At 34.8% G+C, this 22,053-nt stretch overlaps 3 protein-coding genes across 4 annotated transcripts in view; all 3 read left to right on the top strand.

Annotated features, from left to right (window-relative positions):
* The window catches only part of LOC106104883, a 20,498-nt gene extending 8,545 nt beyond the window's left edge, over nt 1–11,953 (top strand). Inside the window, exons 1-8 of one of the 2 annotated variants that reach the window (XM_013285115.1) lie at nt 5,863–6,082; nt 6,454–6,539; nt 6,803–6,808; nt 8,507–8,604; nt 9,564–9,635; nt 10,160–10,278; nt 10,765–10,832; nt 11,863–11,953. In XM_013285115.1, the coding sequence (XP_013140569.1) occupies nt 5,961–6,082; nt 6,454–6,539; nt 6,803–6,808; nt 8,507–8,604; nt 9,564–9,635; nt 10,160–10,278; nt 10,765–10,832; nt 11,863–11,924 (633 nt within the window). In that variant the 5' untranslated portion in view covers nt 5,863–5,960 and the 3' untranslated portion in view covers nt 11,925–11,953. Of the gene's footprint in view, nt 1–5,862; nt 6,083–6,453; nt 6,540–6,802; nt 6,809–8,506; nt 8,605–9,563; nt 9,636–10,159; nt 10,279–10,764; nt 10,833–11,862 lie in introns of those variants that run through there. The other variant, XM_013285179.1, reaches the window with a different exon arrangement.
* On the top strand, nt 889–4,498 carry LOC106105041. Its single transcript, XM_013285296.1, has 6 exons — nt 889–1,141; nt 2,073–2,235; nt 3,167–3,350; nt 3,427–3,438; nt 4,015–4,133; nt 4,418–4,498. The coding sequence occupies exons 3-6, from the start codon at nt 3,178–3,180 to the stop codon at nt 4,483–4,485; spliced, it is 372 nt and encodes a 123-aa protein (XP_013140750.1). The 5' UTR covers nt 889–1,141; nt 2,073–2,235; nt 3,167–3,177; the 3' UTR covers nt 4,486–4,498.
* Nucleotides 11,954–14,808: 2,855 nt separating the features above from the next.
* LOC106103010 overlaps nt 14,809–22,053 on the top strand; it is an 18,381-nt gene continuing 11,136 nt past the window's right edge. The window contains exon 1 of the mRNA XM_013282679.1: nt 14,809–14,847. The gene's annotated coding sequence lies outside the window, so the exon portion shown is untranslated. The remainder of the gene's footprint in view (nt 14,848–22,053) is intronic.

Raw genomic sequence — 22,053 nt, forward strand, 5'->3', positions numbered from 1 at the left:
ATTTCACAGAAATAGTACCACGTATGTAATAATAAATTATTTTTATTTAAAATCTTTAAATTCTAGTTTTAAAACTACCCCGCAATGAGGTAGGGGGTTACATTTTTAATTTGTTTGTGTCATTTTTTTAACTTCTTATAATTTAATAATTATTTTTTTTTAATTAGCAATACCAGGTAAGTGTTTTTAAATTACTATTTTTGACCGACTTCCCAAAAGAAAGAGGTACTCAATTCGTCTGTATATTTTTTTGTGTGTTACGGCATAACTCCGCCGCTAGTGGACCGATTTTGATAATTCTTTTTTTATCCGAACGGAATGCTTGCAGGTGGGTCCCATTTTTTTGTTTGATTTTTGGAGTCAAAGACTACGACGTAGTTAAATAGTTTAGCTCAAAATCGCGTGACGAAATTTTGGGTCGTTTTTTATGCCTTTTTACACTATTGATTTAGAAGGGTAATATATTTCTCTCGTATGTATGTTAAATTTCATTGAAACCTATACCTTAAAAGATTGAAGGCCGAATACTGGAACGAAATTTAAATATGTTACGTCCTAAATGTTAATGCCACGACTAAATTTAAAATTTAATGAAAATTATAACGTTTGTTAAATTGTAAACGGCGATTACGATTTCGTCCGCTTGGTAATCATACTTCATACTAATATTATAAATGCGAAAGTTTAGATGGGTGGATGGATATATAGATGTTTGTTAGAGTTTGTAGCCTAAACGGCTTAACGGATTTCGATGAAATTTGGTATAGGTGTAGAGGATAGTCCGGAAGAACACAGAGGCTACTCACTTTTGTTTTTTTAATCCACGCGGTCGGAGTCGCGAGCGAAAGCTAGTAAAAATAATAGAACATGTAGCCTATGTTACTCAGTGATAACGTAGCTGTAATGGTGAAAGAATTTTTGAAATCGGCCCAGTAGTTCCTCTTAATAATAATTACTATAGATAAGTTTCAATATTCGGCCGTTCATAGACCTTTTTTAATTTTTTTCAGAGGATAGTTTAGAAGAATGGGTACCACCAACTGCGAGGAACTACACGAGTAGTCCACGCAAGATAATAATACCAGAAGGATATGAATTCCATCGCATTAAACATTCCAGTTTACTTCGGAACTCGGGAACTGTGAGTTGAATTTACCACGTTTAAAGAAGACATCATCATTCTCCTTAGAGGAAGTTTGAAAGTAGCGCCAGTGGTGGAGAAATTGAAAAAGGTTAGCGTGGTACGGACGTTGCGACGTGACGATGGGGACATAAACCGGAAAGTGTTAAGAATGAATGTGGATGGCTACAAAGTTAGAGGAAGACCGAAGAAAGTATGGATTGTGTGAAAGAGGATATGCGTGAAAGGAGTGTATTCAAATATGACGGCTGATAGAGATGTATGGAGCACATACTGTGCCGACCCTCCGTAAGGGATAAGGGCAAGTTGATGATGATGATGACCATCATCATTCTCCTTATCCTATCCTACAACTGGTTTTTGTCCTCCACATAGCTAGCATATGTCATGTCAGTCATCACTCCCTTCATCATGTCACCTTTCACAGAATACATCTCTTTCTATGTCTACCTCTACTGGTATACCACATTCATAACTTACGTCCTTGTTACATGCGATTCATCCCTTCTCATAACACGCCCTATGCTAACCTTACCTTACCTTCTCTATCATTAGGAAACTAAACTAATCCCACGGGAACCGTAACTATTCCCGGCATAAAAAGTAGCCTATGTGTTCTTCCAGACTGCTCTAAACCTGTGCCAAATTTCATCGAGATCCGTTCAGCCGTTTATACTACAAACGCTAATAAACATCCATCCATCCATCATAACTTTCGCATTTATAATATTTACTAGCTTTACACCGCAACTCCGTTCGCGTGGCATTAAATAAAGCAAAAATAAGTAGCCTATGTGTTTTTCCAGACTATCCTCTACATCTATGCCAAATGTCATTGATATCTGTTTAGCCGTTTAGACTACAAACGCCAATAAACATCCATCCATCTTAACTTTCGCATTTATAATATTTATATGATTATTCTTTTCAGTCAGTGTTGCCAACTAAATATTACACCGCGGAGGTATCAGGGAACACGGTAACAATAAGTTTAAACTTCCCAACCTGGTCCAGTACTCATGTAGGACCATTCTTCGCCAGTTTTACGAAACCTGGAACGAAAAGGGAGAAAGTACTCAAGTTTTTAACTCTATGTACGTTTGTACCTTGTATACTTTGGTTTTCGCTCGCGATTTAACGGAATTAAAAAGTAAACTTAAGTTTTCTTACAGACTACTCTTTACTTGTAAAACAATCGAGATTCGTTCAGCAGTTTACAATACAAACTAACAAACATTCTTCTAAAATTTAATATAATAATAATAATAATAATCCATCAGCAACTTGCCCTTAAATATGCTCTTGTGGAATCTGAGGTACCATATTACCAATATCAGCCTACACCAGTTCTGGAAAATAGCCGTATCACGATCTACTGGGACCGATCTATTATTACGGACAGGACTATTGCTGCCAATAGACCTGATATAGTAATAATAGATCGGTCTGAGAGTTGTGTAATGTTAGTCGATGTCACTATCCCACATGACGAGAATCTCGTGAAAGCCAAAAATGAAAAACTATTAAAGTATTTGGATTTGACTCACGAGATTACCGCCATGTGGCGTATGACTACCATTATTTCGATAGTCGTTTCGGTACACGGGCTGATAGCGAAGAGCTTCGACCAACACCTCAAGAAGCTCTCGCTAGACAGTTGGATTAAGGGCCCGATACAAAAGGCGGTTATTTTAGAAACCGCACGCATAGTGAGGAGGTTCCTGTCTCTGCCCTCACCACTGGTTGCTTGAGTTCTATTTTTTTTATATAATATGTCTCATTTTTTTATACAATAAATCATGTAAAATAAATTACACATGTAAAAGAAATAAAAATATATTGAGAAAAATTATAATTGCGAAATTTTTTATATATGTTCTCGGACGGATCTCGATTTTCATAAACGTAGAGAATATTCTAGACACAATCTAAGTTTTTTAACACGACTAAAGTCGCGGACGAAAGCTATGTTTACTTCAAAAGCCATTGGAATAGATTCGTAATGTTTTTTTCTATGTTTTTTAGCCCCAAGTGGTATGACTATAACACCAAAATCAATAGAATTGCTTCACGGACAACGTGTAAATAGTACAGTGGTCCCTTTTAAATGCAATCGATGTAGATTGTTGAATCTAATGGTGCGCGCTTCTGACGGCAACGTGTATAATGTTGACAACTCTAGGCATAGAGTAAAAGAGTTTATAGACAGGTGAGTTAATAGGGGTAGAAACAAAGTTTGACAGTTTGATTGTTCTTAATAATGTAAAAATTATTGTTTTTTTCAGAGAGGGCAAACCGTAAGTAAATATTATTATTTTGATTTATAACGAAAAACTACAACTCATTGTAACATCCTTGTGTGCGAGCGAGAAAGCAACAAGCGATAGAATCAAGAATAAAGCGTTCGACGTGACGTCACAAAAATATCGTTCGTAAACCAATTACAGACAAGCAATTTATTCTAATTTTCAAATAAACACAGATTATAAAATTAATTTAAAAATGGAACAATGTACAGTCGAGGAATTCCGCACTGTTTTACTTATATAAAAATTGTGTAGATCATCGAAACAAGAAAAAAAAACAAAGATATCCGGTTTTAAACTGTTTAATGAACCTAATAAAAAACCTAATAAAAAAAAACAACCGACCTTTTTCAGACACATTTAAAAGTTCCGTCCTATTGTTTATTGTTCGTCTCATTATGTACATAACTTTCAAACGACTAGCTTTTGTAGAACACTGACAGATCCCTAATTGTATATGGAATATGCATTTTTTAAATGTTTCCACTTTTTTTTTCGTCAAATTTAATGTGCATATTGCCTATTGATAAAACTAGATACATATACATACATTTTATTTATTTCTAGACGACAGTTTCTCGAGATCGATCTGGAAGGTATGAAGCCTCAGGACTTTGGTGATTATTTCCTCGTCATCCAAAACGGAGATGGTCTTGAAGAGAGAGTTAAGGGTCTCACTGTATTATGTAAGTGCTAATTATAAAAAAAATATATGAATTAACAAAAAAAAAAACAAAAGTGAGTAGCCTATGTGTTCTTCCAGACTATCCTCTACATCTATACCAAATTTCATCGAAATCCGTTTAGACGTTTAGGCTACACTCTAAAAAACATCCATCTAAACTTTCGCATTTATAATATTAGTATGATTAGTATTTTTAAAACTAAAAAGGAAAAAAATAAACATCTTTGTTATTGGATTTTTTTAATTAGAAAAATGCTTTACTATATCTTTTTTATTTTTTTACAGCTCCAGGTATATTTTCAGCCAGTTTCGTGAGTGTTAAAGAATATTATAATAAGCACAGACTATATTGATTTTCTTTTTTTTTCAGAAAACGGTAATAATGGTTTAGATTGTTATTTTTTTAAATTTTAAATTTTCTTGATGGTTTATTAATCTGTTGTTTTTATTTGTTTTAGATATTGGTGAGAAATCTGTTTACTTTTAAATTATTCATAATTTTCTATAGCTGACAGTATTATTAATATTTTAACTATTACAGATAACGGTAAGTTTTTTTATTATATAATATGCAGACTTAAATAAATTCAGAATGATGTTTGTTACTGTTTAATTTAAATTATTAATGCAATTTGCTTATTTTATTTCTTACTTATGTCTTTATTTTTCTTCTCCTTACCTTCCTTCTTTACGTTCTTAGTATCTTAAATTTTTACATTCTTGAATAGTTTATTTTCTTCTTGTTTTCTTGTTTATTTTTGTCTTAATTTTCCTTCTCCTTTCCTTCCTTCACTCCTTCTTTACGTTCTTGATATGTTAATCTTTTACATTTTTGAGTAATTTAAGTTACTTTTTGCTTTCATCTTTACTTATGTCTTTATTTTCTTCCTCCCTTTAATATATTGTGTTCAATGTAGGTAGGTTTATATAACCTACCGTCATTTGATTTAGAATAAATCAGTCCCAAACCAACCGCCATTTCATTACGACCTATACATTACACTCCCTTCCTTTTTCATGTTCTTGATATTTTACATCACATTTTCGTATATTTTAGATTTATTTTGCTTGATTTCTTTTTTACGACATATGTCTTTTCTGTCTTTCTCACTTATCTTCTATACGGATTTAAATTATTAATCTTTTAATGTGAATAATTAACCAATCTTACTGAACAATTCCCTTCTTTAAGTTCTTTATGTCTTACATTACATCCTTGTATGTTTTTAAATTTAGCATGGTATGGGCATGTTATGAGAAGGGATGAATCGCAAGTACCAAGGAGAATGTTAGTTATGAGTGTACACCGGTAGAGGGAGACATAGAAAGAGATGTATTGTGTGAAAGGTGACATGATGAAGGGAGTGATGACTGAGATGTATGAAAGTGTTATGGAGGACAAAATTTGCGCCACTACGGGAGTAGAATAAGGAGGAAGATGATATTTTTAAATTTATTTTGTTTGCTATCTTGTTGATATCTTTACTTTCTTTCTCAGTTACCTTCCTTTTATTTTGATCTTTTAGTTTCTTTAATAATGAATGCTATTTAAAGTGTTAAGGATGATTGTGGATGGCTATTAAGGAAGAGGAAGACCGAAGAAAATATGGATTTTGTGAAAGAGGATATGCTTAAAGGAGTGGATACAGATATGATGGCTGATAGAGATGTATAGAGCAGCACTTACTGTGCCGACCCTCTGTAAAGGATAGGGCCTAGTTGATGAATAATGAATTCTATTGCTAAGTTTATATTTTTCTTCCGTCCAGTGATCGAATGTCCCCGTTTGACCGCGTCATTCGAAGTGGGAGGTCACTTCGACCGCACGATGCATTACTCGTGCGACGACTGTCAGATAACTGACATACTTTGTAATGGCGAGAGTGTCTTAGCTGCAGGAAGGGTGTCAATTATCAGAGTGTCAAAGATGATCAGCTTCAACTTTCCCAGGTAGACGGATAGCGTATATTACGAGAAAGATAGTCCAAGGTTCTACTATATATTACCTTTATTTATTTTACAGCTGTTGTCCGCGACTTCGTTCGCATAGTATTATAAACTAGCTGTTGATCGCGACTTCGCCCGCGAATAAAAATACAGCCTGTTACTCGCTGGTTACGTAGCCTTTTAATGGTGAAAGAATTTTTGAAATCAACCCAGTAGTTTTTGAGTTATTTCAATATGTACAAAATATAAATGTTCCCTCTTTATTATACTAAAAACAGAAAAAGTACATCCTCGAAAACTTGTTTTCGGGAATGAATCATATCCCAAATGTTACATCACACTTTGCTTTATATTTGTGCCAAATTTGCTTACAGGTATGAAGACAATCACTCGTGTGTGTACATGGGTTTCTTTAAATTAAAGGATAAAGTTTTTAAGAAGATTTTAGCCGTCATCGACAGTAAGTAATTTTCAAATCCTTCGCATTTTATTCCAGTGACATTTATTTTTTAACTGCCGCCTGCAAACTTCGTCAGCGCAAATTTAAAAAGTAGCCTATAACATGCCCGTCTATGTCAGCTACCCTCCAGTGAAAGTCTAGTTGAAATCGGCCCAGCCGTTTCGGAGATTATACGGAACAAACGCAGCTTGCGGACAAACAGACGAATAAATTTTAAATGCGATTTTTTTACAACACAAATTAATTGACCTTTGTTATTTCAGATGATGGTAAGTTTCTGTTTAAATATTATTTTGAATTAATTGTTAACGTTACGGATTTCCAATCAGATAGCGCACGATTCGAAATTCGCAATTTTGTTGTAAATTACTAGTACAATCAAGGATTTTGTCAGTGTGTCGCCTATAAACCGAATTATTTGAACATTTTGAACGCATTGAGACGGACAATAACCAATAGGATAGCATTTAAATGTGTCTATATGAAAAATAATCAGTCAATATATGGTTTTTTTTTATTATTATCCAGTTTGTGCAACACACTGTTATAAAATGTTAGTATAGAAACGGAAATAGTAGTGGGTAGTTTCATAAAAGTCTTTGCAAGGAATGACGCAGCGCTCAGCGCTCAGTCGCGCAATCGTTAAGTCGCTATCAAGCTCTCTAGCCCTCAGTCCCTTCAGTCGCTCAGTCGCTCAGTCGCTCAGTAACTCGTAGTCGTCACCACGGAACGTTCGATATCCTTTACGTAGTTGCCTTAATGTATTTGTTTTAAAGTAATTAACAAGTATTGCTCATATACTCGACTATTTTTATAAAGTCATTTGTATCGAAATTTATAACTATTGATTATTCGTAGTAATAGGTTGTTTTGTTGTAAGGAACAAAGCATTTTCTGTAAATGGAACACCGCTGATTGTCGCGACTGTACATAAAATACTAATAAATTAAGACAAATCTGCTTATCTATAGAATCTATTAGCACAAAAACTGAAATCATTTGATGGAACTATTTCATCAAAATTATTTAAAAATGTAGTAATAGTTATTAATAAAATGTTCTAATTGTAAATTACGTTTCCAGCTCAAGGTACGTTAAACATATTATTTTCTCGAGCCTTTATAAAGTTTGAATATTATAATACCTTGATAAACGTTCTATATCACTACACTAGCTGTTCCCGTGCGACTTTATCCGCATAAAATTATGAAAAAAATATTTTATTGTTTCCATATGTCAAATTATCAATTGCAAATGTCAAAATGACATGACACGATGACAAACCATGGCAACCTTGCTTTCTTAATGTTGGCAGCAACTTATGGTCTCTATCCCACATTAGGGTTTTTATCTAAAATATTTACCACCTAAGATTAATGGCGTGAAAATATATAACCTAAAGAGTAACGTAAGTGTAGGGCTTTTTGTTAAAAAAGAACTATTCAAAAATATGCTGTTATAGCTGACATCTTACGCAACAAAGATTGTTGTGTGTATATGAGTGTTTATTCTTTATTATAATAGTATAGAAGTATAGATAGTATAAAAAAAAATCGCATCCCGCTGTCTGTCTTTACATCTTTAAAACTACGCAATAGTTTTTAATGCATTTTTTTTAATGCAGTGATTCAAGAAGGTTACTTAGTTACTAAGGTATACTTCTATACTAATATTGTAAAGAGGAAAGATTTATATTTCATATATTTTAAATTAACTCAAAAACTACTGGGCCGATTTCAATTTCTTGCACAATTAAAATACTACATACTACTACTGAGTAGCATAGGCATACGTTTTTAAATATTTTTTTTTAATTCCACGAAGGCAAAGTCGTGAGCAACAGCTAGTGTACGGTATAGAACAGTAATAAATGTATGTATAAAAAAACATAAACGTATAAAAACATTTTTCGCATCTTCGGGCATGTGCAAAGCCGGGGCTGTCCACTACTTATTGTAATTTTCTAGGTGTAACGGTACAGTCCCAAATAGTATCATCTCCGCCGCTCGGACAACAGTTCGAACAAGAAATAACTTATGTTTGCGATGACTGTACTGTTAGTAAGGTAAGGGAATTAGTTCATAATGTTTGTTTATACTATAGTTTAGTTGTTCAGACTATAAAAGACACTTTATTCGTTAAGACTATACAAGACACTTTAGTTGTTTAAACTATACAAGGCACTTTAGTTGTTTAGACTATACAAGACTTAAACTATACAAGACACTTTAGTTTAGACTTTACAAGACACTTTAGTTGTTTAAACTATACAAGCCACTTTAGTTGTTTAGACTATACAAGACTTAAACTATACAAGACAATTTAGTTTGGACTTTACAAGTCACTTTAGTCGTTTAGACTATGCAAGGAACTTTAGTTGTTTAGACTCAGCAAGACACTTTATTCGATAAGAAGAAGATACTTTAGTCGTTTAGACTATACAAGAAATTTTTGTTGTTTAGACTATATGAGACTCTTATTCAGTTGTTATTGACCTTTTACTTGTTTTGAGTATATAAGATACTTGTTTTTTGATCTTTAAGTTGTTCAGACTGTACGAGGCACTTATTGGTATAATTTTATACTAGGCAACGGGCAATACTGATTGTGTAAATGAGTCTCAATTCACTATGTCTCAGTAAACCACCTTCTTGCATCTGATATGTGCATTGCTATGATCTTTTCATAGTATAAGGATCAAGCAAGTGGCCACCGTAATTTGCCAAAATAGAGAATAAATCACTGCCCATTGATGCGTTTGCATATACGTTGCCCACCTTTCAACAGGCGGAGGCATAGAAATAGGACATTACCTGTATTTATGTTCCATCCTTTATCAATTCTACTTCCCCTTCTCATCCTTTTAATACGAAATAGAGTGGGAAGGGAAGGAGACTTAAAATTAGGCTTCCGGATCTATCACTCATACGACATGCAGAATTGCGTCTGCAATCAGATTTTTTGCTTTGATACATTATTGGGGTCATTTAATATTGATATCTATTTAAATATTGTCTCTTGCAGGTATTTGTTAATGGCATTCCCGTGCCGACTTCAACGCGGAGAAGTAACACTGGATCCGTTGCCTTCTTTTTTGTAAGTACCCACTTTTATATTCGCCTGTTTCAATTGTCAATATTCAATACTTTGCTATTGGATAATAATAACCGTTACTATCTTGATTCTGTGATGCCATTGGTTGATAAGTTTTGTCCCTATCCTATATGATTTTTTCCAATTAAAACCCTAAGTTAAATAGAGAGAAAATGTTTAGACTAAAGCGTGTCGTAAGTGTAAGGCTTTTTATTAAAAAATGATTATTAAAAAACATACTGTGATTGATGACATCCTATATAAATAGCGTGTCTTAACGCTTTATTATATAAGTGTTAGTTTTCGCCCGCGACTTCATCCGCTTGGAATTATAAATTATGCAACCAATGTTTTCTTTTAGACTATCCTCTACAACTATACCAAATTTCATCAACATCAGTATAGTAGTTTTGGCTATATACTCCAACAAACATCTATCCATATAAACTTTCGCATTTATAATACTAGTATGTTAAACGTGCATTCCGAGCCGCTGTAAACTTTGAATACTATTATACTTCTTTAAGGCGACGTCCACATCTATTAAGATACGAATAACGGAATACGCTACAACATACGAAGGCGTGTATCAAGCTGTGTTTATGGTCGGCAATGAGGAAGTTACGAAAAGTATAATGGAGATTAAGTAAGTAACATATTCTCCGTTGAAATACAAACCATAGACAAAGTACAGTTGCGAAATGTAAACACAAAGTTTTGAACGCGACTCCATAAAAAAAAATTATGTGTTCCAGATTATCCTCTACATGTATAACCTTATCCCTTATCCCTTATGGAGGGTCGGCACAGTATGTGCTCTTCCATACATCTCTATCAGCCGTCGTATCTGAATCCACTCCTTTCTTAAGCATATCCTCTTTCAAACAATACATATTTTCTTCAGTCTTCCTCAACCTTTGTAGCCATCCATAATCAGTTTGTTATACAAACTCTAACAAACATATAAACTATTGCATTTATAATATTAGTAACATTTCCTACAACTAGCGCAATCAACAAAATCATACTGTAGCTGGAACGTGTCAGTAACTGGCATGCAAATATACCAGCATGTTTGTATTACTTACCAAACCACAAATGTATAGATTTTCGTGTCAATATCTTCTTTCAGGGATCCAAACATCAAATCAAGTGAGGCTTTGACTACTGCAGGGTCGGCGGGTTCTGAAGTCACTACTGGTAAACGCATTATAGTTATATAGACAGAAACTGGCTTTTCAGCCGAAACCGAAAACGATCTTTCGGCCTTGCTAACTTTTTCGGCCGAAACCGAAAACGAACTTTCGCCCTTGGTCTCTATTACAGACGAAACCGAAAAGGAACTTTCGGCCTTGCTAACTTTTTCGGCCGAAACCGAACACGAACTTTCGCCCTTGGTCTCTATTTCAGACGAAACCGCAAACGAACTTTCGGCCTTGCTAACTTTTTCGGCCGAAACCGAAAACGAACTTTCGCCCTTGGTCTCTATTTCAGACGAAACCGAAAACGAACTTTCGATCTTGCTCCCTGTTTCGGCCGAAACCGAAAACGAACTTTCGCCCTTGGTCTCTATTTCAGACGAAACCGAAAACGAACTTTCGCCCTTGGTCTCTATTTCAGACGAAACCGAAAAGGAACTTTCGGCCTTGGTCTCTATTTCAGACGAAACCGAAAACGAACTTTCGGCCTTGCTAACTTTTTCGGCCGAAATGATGTACTGTGTGTGTTTTTAACAAATTTGTTTTACAGTATTCATCACAGTAATTTTTGTTCCACAAATAGAATTATTTAGGTTTTCCTAAAAGAAATTGTAAAAAATCAGATTGCGATTAAAATTGCACGAAAATTTCGACAGGACCGAAAGTTTAGGCTACATTTTAGTCATAACCGAAACCGAAACTAAGTCCGAAACTATCGAAACCATAGGTCATTAAATCAGCTGCAAATTTCGAATACTGTCAGTTTATACGACAAGGTCATTCTTAAAACCAGGTGTTAGGCCTCAAAGACTTTTGACTTGATTATACATGAGCGTCGGTGGCTCAGTTGTTGGAGCTTTTGACTTGTAATCTACATATCCTGAGTTCGATTGTACAATTTACCTGATGTTATGAAGGAAACATACTACACATATCTGTGAAGAAATTCAAAGACATGTGACCTAGTCTCACTTAGACTCTCCTTAGTGGGGATTTAGTGATCTGGTGATGAATGAAATTCCACCTTCCAGATGCTTCAGGAGGAGCAGCAGACGCCAGCACGGATGCAGCAGATGCATCTACCACTGGTTGATGTAACTTTAAGCAAATAATTCAGCTTTCCTAGATATAATAAAGTTAATAAACAATCCAAAATTATTGTTTTAATCGTTTTCGCCCCCGACGCTCCCCGTAGAATTAAAAAAGTGATCCCTGTGTGTTCTTCCAGACTTGTCTTCATGTATTACAATCATAAAGACCTCAGCAGTTTAAGATAGAAACTAACAAACATGTAAACTTTCCCATTTACATTATTAGAAGACTAGCTGTTCCCTCCGGCTTCATCCGTAGGTAATTATAAAAACTTCATTTTATCTATACTAATATAATAAAGCGTAAACACACACTTCTTTGTTGCCTAACATGTCAGCAATTACACCATATTTTTGAAAAATCCTTTTTTTTAATAAAAAGCCCTACACTTGCGTCACGCTTTAGGCTATATATTTTAACGCCATTAAACTTGGGGGTAAAAATTTTGGATAAAAACACTAATGCGGGAAAGAGACCATAAGTTGCTGGTAACATCAAGGAAGCAAGGTTGTCATCATGTCATGTCATTTTGACATTTATAATTGATAATTTGACAAATGTAAACAATAAAATAACATTTTTATAATTTCAAGCGGATGAAGTCGCACTGGAACAGCTAGTTGTTAATATTTGTCAATTTATCAATTGCAAACGTCAAAATGACATGTCATGATGACAATTGCAATCTTGCTTCCATGATGTTGGCAGCAACTTATGGTCTCTTTCCCACATTAGGATTTATATCCAATTTATTTAACAAATAAGTTTAATAGCGTGAAAATATGTATACTAAAGCGTGACGTAAGTGAAAAGTAAACATGCTGTAATTGCTGACATCTTAGGCAACAAAGAAGTGTGTGTTTACGCTTTATTATAATAGTATAGCTTAACGTGGCTAACAAAATTTCGATACACCCCCCCTCCTATCTATCATTTACCGTCATCCGCAGACCAACCCCCCCCCACTAATTTAGAATGACGTAATATATGGACGGCCCCAAAGTCGATTTTTAGTTGTGCAACTAAAAAGTTGAATTGTCCGCAAAACAATCGACAATCGCATAACGTTGTGCGATAGTTCAGTGTGCTGTTAGTAACTTAAATTGGCGTGTTAAAATCAGAATAATGCAAAGGCGTAATTTCCATTCGGCTACATTTTTCGAAATACAAAATTATCATTTTTACCTAGTAATATTTAACGCTGATTCATTTTTCTAAATATGTCGAATACAGATACAAAATATTGTTAGGTTAGTAGGCTTTTTAACACTAAGTTACTAACTTGGATGCCGTTATTTTGAAAGCAGTTGTGTTAAGTGAACTGGTTAAGACGTGCTTGGTAATGTTTTGTACTTAGACCAAAGTATTTTCATCTACAAGGTTATAAAAAAACATAATTTAGCTTTCTTTGTATTTAGAACTAGCTGTTGCCCGCGACTTCGTCCAAGATTAAGATAAGAAAAATTGGCCTATGTCCGTCTATGTCAGCTATCCTTCAGTGAAAGTCCGGTCGACATTGTCCCAGCCGTTTTGATGATTACCAGCAACAAACGTGGCGTGGACAGACAGACAGACAATTTTTTTTAATGCGACTCTCGTTATCTGCAACGCAAATACAACATCTTCCCGAAATCTGAGAATTTTTTCTATGTTACAGATACTCCAATTTTATTTTATCTCCTTACTAATGTAAATTCGAAAGTTTGGATGGATGTATGTTAAAAGATATCTCCAGAACGACTGCATGCAGAATGTTTGGCATACATATAACATTGTTCTAAAAGAACACAGACTAATTAACTAGTTTATTTTTTTTAATCGGTAATGGCATAAAATATTTAAATATCGAATGCAGCTTTCAACGTATCATTACGAAATATTGAGGTTATATTAACACAAAAACAGTCGAGTTTGATTTTTCAGAATATACCGCGATATATATAGATATATACCGCGAAATGTAATGATTCAGAAAAATTCGCCGTATTAGACCGTGGTACACCTTGGATTAAACTATAGCACAACTGTTTAGTTTCAGTTTGATTCCTATAAGCTTATATGGAGGTGCATTATTCGATTATTACTTGTACAACTAAACAGTTCAATTGGCTTCGAAACGACCTACATTCGACAATTGTGCGATAATTTCGTCAAAGGTCTGCCCTTTAATTTCCTAACCATTTCGATGTGATACAAAGTCAAATGGATATACTAGGTTCCTTAATCTTACTAATCTTACTAATATTATAAATGCGAAAGTTTAGATGGATGGATGGATGTTTGTTAGCGTTTGTAGCCTAAACGGCTGAACGGATCTCCATAAAATTTGGCACAGGTTTAGAGCATAGTCTGGAAGAACACATAGGCTACTTTTTATCCCGGGAATAGTTACGGGTCCCGTGGGATTCATTAATATAGTTTTTTAATGTTTACTCGATCATTCTGCAACGGTTCAACATATCTTATTGAAATTTGGCACAGATATAAAACAAACTCTGTAGTACATATGGGATAAGCTTCATCCCCGAGAAATGTCCGGTTCCCGAGGGATAGTTCGTATGTTTTCTAATACCACGCGAAGTCGCGGTCAACAGCTCGTTAAAAATAGATTCAATTGTTTGTTTTTTTAAGAGAAAGAAAAGGGTAAATATTATGTTTTTATTCGTTTAACGCACACAGTTATATTTACTTACACTTCAAGTTTCTTTGAGCAAAACTTTCACAACTAACTCGGTACAGTTATTGAGAATTTAGTCGGGCAAAAACCGGTAACAGCGCTGGCCGCACGCGTTAGCTGCGTTTGTTTTTTGAATTTAAAAAAAAAACACGCGCTGTTTGACATTTTATTTTAATTGTGTTGTTGTGTTTGTGATGTGTTTTTTTTGTTACTTTCGAAATTGAATTTATTGAAAAAGGAAGGAAATGTGGGTAATTTTGTATTTTTATTTTTGTATGTTTATGATATTTCTGTTGATTTTTTTATTTAATCGACTACAAAAAATGGCGTTTATTTTTGAATTTATAGTAAAAATTAACTAAAACAATAAAAGTATATTTTTTCTACTATATTATAATTTTATTATTTCGATGAAACGTCGAATAACGTCATTTTTATTAAAAAAAAAAACAAAGTGAGTCCAACTAATGAAGAGCGGGAAATGGCTTAATTATTTTTAATGACATAAGGCAATTGCACAGTCGCGTGCAGCCAATGCCGTTTTTGAGTCGTTTTGTTTTTTTTTTATTTCAATTTATCAAAAGATTAGAGTGTACTTTTTTAATCTGTAATTTTGAAATACGAGTTAATACATGTAATGATTTTTTTATACGTTACAATATAAAAAAATCCTTTAGTTTTTTGCACTAGACTTCGCCCACGTAAAATTTAAAATGCAGCCTATGTTACTCCCAAATAAAACTTTCTAACGGTGCAAGAATTTATAAAATCGACCCGATAGTTTTTGAGTTATTTGAATACATAAATACAAATCTTTTTATAACATTAGTATAGATTAAACGTCAGAAATAACCCTGGTTTTTAGTACCAATAAAGTAATTTACAAAACACCGTAACCGTAAGTTCTCACGGCAACATATCAATGTCACTAGATCTTAAATAATAACCATAGTACTCCACTCGACACTTATACACACACATATTACATACTTTTGTTTTAAAGTTTTGGTTGAGAAAAAAAGTGGTTATTGTGCTACAACCTTAATAGATAGATATATGCTATCGCGGATTTTTATTTAGCAAATTTAAAGGGCTACAATTCTTCCATACATCATTTTTATGTAGGTCTTATAGTTTAGGCTACGTAAGCAAAGAAAGCAAAAATGACCCGATATTTCGTCGCACGATTTTGAGCTAAACTATTTAACTACGTCGTAGTCTTTGACTCCAAAAATCAAACCAAAAAATGGGACCCACCTGCAAGCATTACCTTTCGGATAAAAAATAAATTATCAAAATCGGTCCACTAGCGGCGGAGTTATGCCGTAACACACATAAAAAAAAAATATATATATCGACGAATTGAGTACCTCCTTCTTTTGGGAAGTCGGTCAATAAGGAGTAAAAGGTTAGCGTGGTATGGCCATGTTATAAGGGATGAATCTCGTAACAAGGACGTTAGTTATGAGTGTGGTACACCGGTAGAGGTAGACATAGAAAGACAGAAGAGTACAGAATTAAAGCAACCAATATATATAATATAATACTAAAAGAGTTAGGGAGGGGCATGTTACACCACGGGCCAACAACTATTACGGGGAAAGGACAACGAAATATGTAATACCTAATTTATATAATATCATTAACTTTCTCAGAGATGAAAGCATTAATAATAAAGCATAAATCCAAAAAAATTGTAAAAATAAATTAAGACATCATTTATTACAAGATTAATGTAACTAGTAAATATATAAGAATTAAGTAGGAGATACATTAAGGTATATTTATAAGAAATGGGTGTTTTTCGCCAACAAACTGCTGTGCAGTTTGGCGACATTTTTATTTGTAAATTTTTATATATTTCTTTTCTGTATGTAAATTAATAAAAAAAAAGAGTTGGATGGCTTGCGTGAAAGGAGACACGATCAAGGAGTGATGACTGAGATGACGGATGTTAGAGTTATTTGGACGACCAAAAGAGCCGATAAGGCAGGGAAGATGATGATGATGAGATACTTTTAATTCTCTCGTCTACTGTAGATGTTTTCTTATATTATAATATACGCTGTGACACTTCGAATAACTCTTTTTTAATAAAAAGACCTACACTTACGTCACGCTTTAGGCTATATATTTTCACACTTTTAAACTTAGGGGGTAAATATTTTGGATAAAAACCCTAATGTGGGAAAGAGACCATAAGTTGTTGCCAACATCAAGGAAGCTATGGAAGGTTGTCATGTCATTTTGACAAATATGAACAATAAAATGAAATTTTTAAAATTTTATGCGGATGAAGTCGCACGGGAACAGCTAGTTTCAATATATTTATTACGAGCTGTCGCCTGCAAACTTCGATAGCGTGGAATTTTTAAAAAATGGTCGTCTATAATATTCCCGCGTGCATCTACTTTTTACGAGCTACCAACAATCAAAGTCCCGTCCAAAACGGTTCACCCGTTCCAGAGATAGGGGTCCGGTCGCCATAATGACAGCGCGGAATTAAAAAAGCTACCCTTCAGTAAAAATCCCGTCGAAATCTATCGATTAGATGTTTCCATACGAATTAAACATTTTTTTTTATATTATAAGGTGGCAAACGAGCAAGCGGCCACTTGAAACCGCCAAAATGGCGTAGCGACCGCTGCCCATAGACATCCGCAATTGCAGATGCGTTGCCTACCCTTAATCGATGGTGGAAGGAGACCCAAATAAAGAGGTTATTTCCCCTTCCTATGCATCTCCTCCACCGTCAAATCCACTTATCCTTCGCATCCGTCCGTCTTAAGAAAAGGGTGGAAAGGAAAAGGGACCAAAATTAGGCCTCCGGCACCACACTCATCAGACGAAACGCGGAATTGCTCCCACTTCACGCCTGTTTTCTGTGTGGTCGTGGTATTACTGGGGGCGAGCCGGCCCATTCGTGCGAAGATGTTAAAGCGGGCTCTACCACTGATAAAGTAAAAAATCGTAAGTAAGAGCGCACTTTGACCAAACTATCGAACAATTGTTTGGTATCGCTTTGATTCCTATGAGCTTATATAGAGGTGCACAAAATCGATTTTTAGTTGTGCAACTAAACAGTTGTGGCTGCGAAACGATCGACAATCGCACAGTATGCGATAGTTAGTCAAGGGTTTAATTAATCTGTACAAAAGTGACGTCTTTACAGCTGTCTCTGTGTTCTTAAAGAGGAAAGAAAGAGATGGCATATATCCACACTTCACAGTAATATAGTTGACTTAATACTGAAATATCGAATTAAGTCGACACTGCTGACCCCACTTTGCAATTGTAATATATTGAAACTGTACCTAAATGCGTGTCATTCTTACATTATATGAAACAAAGTATAAATCAAAAGGAAAACAGAGTTTAAAACATAATATTGTCAAAGGAAATACATTAAAAAGTAACTAAATATCAGTATTCTCGAAAGAAAACGCTCCCCTTTAATATTACTAGCCCGAGACTCCGTCAGCGTGGATTAAAATTAACAAAACTATGACAATCATCGAGATAAAACAGCACTTTAGGCTATAAACTCTCTAATCTAAACTTTCGCATTTATAATATTAGTAAGACTAACTATCGCCCACGACTCTGCTCGGTATTAAAACAAAAAATAATCAACTAGTAGCCTGTGTTGTATACGTTCTACATCTGTACAAATATCCATCCATCGAAACTTTAACTGTTACGCCATTTCGACAGCGCGGAATTTAAAAAAAAAGTAGCCTATAATATGCCCATGAACGTCAGGTAGCCTTCAGTGAAAGTCCCTTCGAAATTGGCCTAGCTGTTTCGGACAGACAGACAGACAAAATATTTTTAAATGCGATTTGCATTATCAGCAACGCAAATACATCTTCTTCTTGAAATGGAATTTTTCTTTTGATATTACAGACACACCAATTTTATTATATGTATACATAAACGCTGACATCATAGTCGATAGTTAGCAAATAGAAATAAAAATAAGGATCATCCACTTGCCCTTATACCTTATGGAGGGTCGGCACAGTATGTGTTGCTCTTCCATACATCTCTATCAGCCATATCTGAATCCACTCCTTTCTTAAGCATATCCTCTTTCGCACAATCCATCCATACTTTCTTCGGTCTTCCTCTTCCTTTGTAGCCATCCACATTCAATCTTAACACTTTCTGGTTTATGTCCCCCATCATTTCGTCGCATAACATGTCCATACCACCAGAAATTAAAATAAGGATATCTATCAAAATAATGTAAACACTAAAACTACACAGAGGAGTCACTGATCAATAAAATTGAATAACTACATTGAAAGGATGTAAAACGACACTGTAACGGATGTCTGTTAATGAATAACTCTTTGATGCAATCCACAACGCAATGGGTGGTCTAAAATAATTAACCATTTCGACTGACTTTAAGCTTTTTGTGACTGATTGTCCACTGTTTACCTTGAAGAGGCATTTACAGATTCACCTCCTTACTTAGCCTAAACCTCGTTTTTTTTATAACATAAGATGGCAAACGAGCAAGCGGCAACCTGAATACGCCAAAATGGCAAAGCGACCGCTGCCCATAGACATCCGCAATTGCAGATGCGTCGCCTCCTTATCCGACGGATGAGGAGACGCACATAAAGAGGATATTTCCTCTTCCTATGCATCTCCTCCATCGTCAAATCCACTACCCCTTCCCATCCTCTCATAAGAATAGGGTGGTAAAGAGAAAGGGACTTAAATTAGGCCTCCGGCACCACACTCATCAGACGAAACACGGCATTGGTGCCATTTCACGCATGTCTTCTGTGTGGTCGTGGTATTACTGGGGGCGTGCCGGCCCATTCGTGCTAAGATGTTAAAGCGGGCACTACCACTGTATATAAAAACCTAAGCAAGTGTCGAGGGGTCTCCGAGGAGCCTCGACACGAGCCGTTACTTCGTTATTATTACCGGATTGGGAGGCCACCGAGCTCTTAGATCGCTTCGGTGGACGCTCCATGGAGTGACTAACAGGGGCCTCCGAGAGACCTCGGCTTGGGCTGTCATTCAGTAGTTTAAGCGTGCGCACACCTTTGAATAAACCATCGCACAACTTTTATTAATCGATTTACAATAAAAATTGCGTTCAAATTCGAAACCAAAAACTAACAAACCTATGTTATTCCAGACTATGTTTTACATTTATGAAAAACCATCCATCTAAACTATCGCATTTATAATTTACTAGCTTTTGCCCGCGACTCTGTCCGCGTTAAATTAAAATAAAAGTGATTATCTCATGTGTTCTTCCAGACTATCCTCTACATCTATACCAAATTTCATCGAGATCCGTTCAGCCGTTTAGGATACAAACTCTAATAAACATATACATCTCAACTTTCGCATTTATAATTTACTAGCTTTCGCCGGCGACACCGTCCGCGTGGAGTTTTAAAAAACCAAAATAGAGTAGCCTATATGTTCTTCCAGACTATCCTCTAAATCTATACCAAATTTCATCGAGAACCGTTCAGCAGTTTACGCTACAAATTGAAACATTTATCCATCCATCTAAACTTTCGCATTTATAATAATAGTAAGAAGTAAAATTACAAGATAATTTTTAATTAAAATACCGTTTAATTAATTATTTTATAATATTCCTATGTTATGTTACAAGCTGAAATTCTATCCCCTAACGGCGTGGTTACGTGAGAACCTCAGTTCGTTCACCTCAGTTACAGTTTTCTATTGGACAAGTGGAGCGGAGACATTTCGCGAGTAAAATGACAAGTAAAATTAACTTTAACATTCTCAGGAAGAATACAAACTAGCTGTTGCTCGCGACTTCGTCCGAGTGAAATTAAAAATAATAGACATAGCCTATGTTACTCACTGATTTCTATTTTTTTTAATCAAAAATACAAATCTTTCCTCTTTATAATTTTAGTATGTCTATACCCGTTGCTGTTGCTTGCTGTTGCTCGTTACTTCGTCCGCATAAAGTAGAAAAAAACCTAAAAACATAGCCTATATTACTCAGTGATAACGTAGCTTTTTAATGGTGAAAGAATTTTTGAAATCTGCCCAGTAGTTTTTGAGTTATTTCAATACATACAAAAATACAAATCTTTCCTCTTTATAATATTAGTAGAGACAAGGTAAAGTTAAATTATAACTGCAGATTATTTAAATCTTCATTTTTCCTTTTCGTACAAGGAAAAGATGCTAAGGGGAAAAGGATTTAGTAGAGAAAGGGACGCATTTCCAGAGGAATTATCCTCTTTCTATGTCCCCTCTTTTGTATTTTAAAGGTATAAGCATGTTGCAGATGTCTATAGACAGCATTTGCTTCGCTATTGTGGCGAATTGTGGTCGCTCGTTCGTTTGCCGTAAAATACAGAAAAAAAAGACTTATCTTACTAATATTATAAATGCGAAAGTTTATATGTATGGATGTTTATTACTACTAATGTCCAGAACGTCTATTAGCAACTTACTCTTAGAGCGCACACCTTTGACTAAACTATCACACGACCGTTGTGCGATTGTCGATTGTTTCTCAGCTGTCAACTGTTTAGTTGCATAACTAAAAATCGAGTTTGCGCACTTTCATGTAAGTTCATAGGAAACAAAGCGAGACTAAACAGTTGGGGGTAGTTTAGTCTAATGCATCAGTAAATGGGTCATATAACTTAGAATAACTTGAGAAACGTATCTCAATAACATACTTGGCCTAGTGTTGTAAATGCGAATATAATCGTCGGAGCGAAAAATTTCATATAAAGCTGTGTACACAATGTCTAACTTTAAATGTTAATGTAGTTATCAATAGATGGCGCGCTTAGTATATTTGGAACAACTTCTATATTTACAGAAGGTAACAAGTTTGAAATACTACGATGCCTTTTTTACCGACTTCCCAAAAGAAGATTATTATTACTTTGAAGTCGGTGTCAGTCAATGTAGATTCATTACTTAAACGTTACTATACTTTCAATTGACAATTGTTATGGTAAAAAAGTAGAAAGCCTTACGTAGAAATATCACTGCATACCTTGGTTGACACCGACATCAAAGTAATAATAATTGTACAATATAGACATAACAGTTACAATAAGGTAGGTTTACTATTTTCAAGTAATTATTTCGTTACTTTTTAGTGATTTTTTTTTTGAGAATTGTTTTGTTTTTAGGCAAACAGTTCCCAAAGATATACATAGAAAAATCATAAATTACTTGAGGGAATAAAAAAGACACGTACTCGTTAATCCTTCAAAACTTTCGCATTATGTATGGACTAGCTGTTCCCGTGCGACTTCATCCGCATGAAATTATGAAAATTTTATTTTTGACCGACTTCCCAAAAGAAGGAGGTATTCAATTCGACGGTATATTTTTTTTTTTTAATTTTTTTTTTATGTGTGTTACGGCATAACTCCGCCGCTAGTGGACCGATTTGGATAATTCTTTTTTTATC

Source organism: Papilio polytes, unplaced genomic scaffold (assembly GCF_000836215.1).
Source record: "Papilio polytes unplaced genomic scaffold, Ppol_1.0 DF824493.1, whole genome shotgun sequence".
Lineage (NCBI taxonomy): Eukaryota > Metazoa > Arthropoda > Insecta > Lepidoptera > Papilionidae > Papilio > Papilio polytes.

Bases quoted from the DNA above. Each gene is read 5' to 3' on its own strand.
- LOC106105041 (XM_013285296.1), top strand. From the start codon at position 3,178: ATGACTATAACACCAAAATCAATAGAATTGCTTCACGGACAACGTGTA. The intron at 4,134-4,417 runs GTAAGTGCTAAT...ATTTTTTTACAG, and splicing joins TAAGGGTCTCACTGTATTAT to CTCCAGGTATATTTTCAGCC.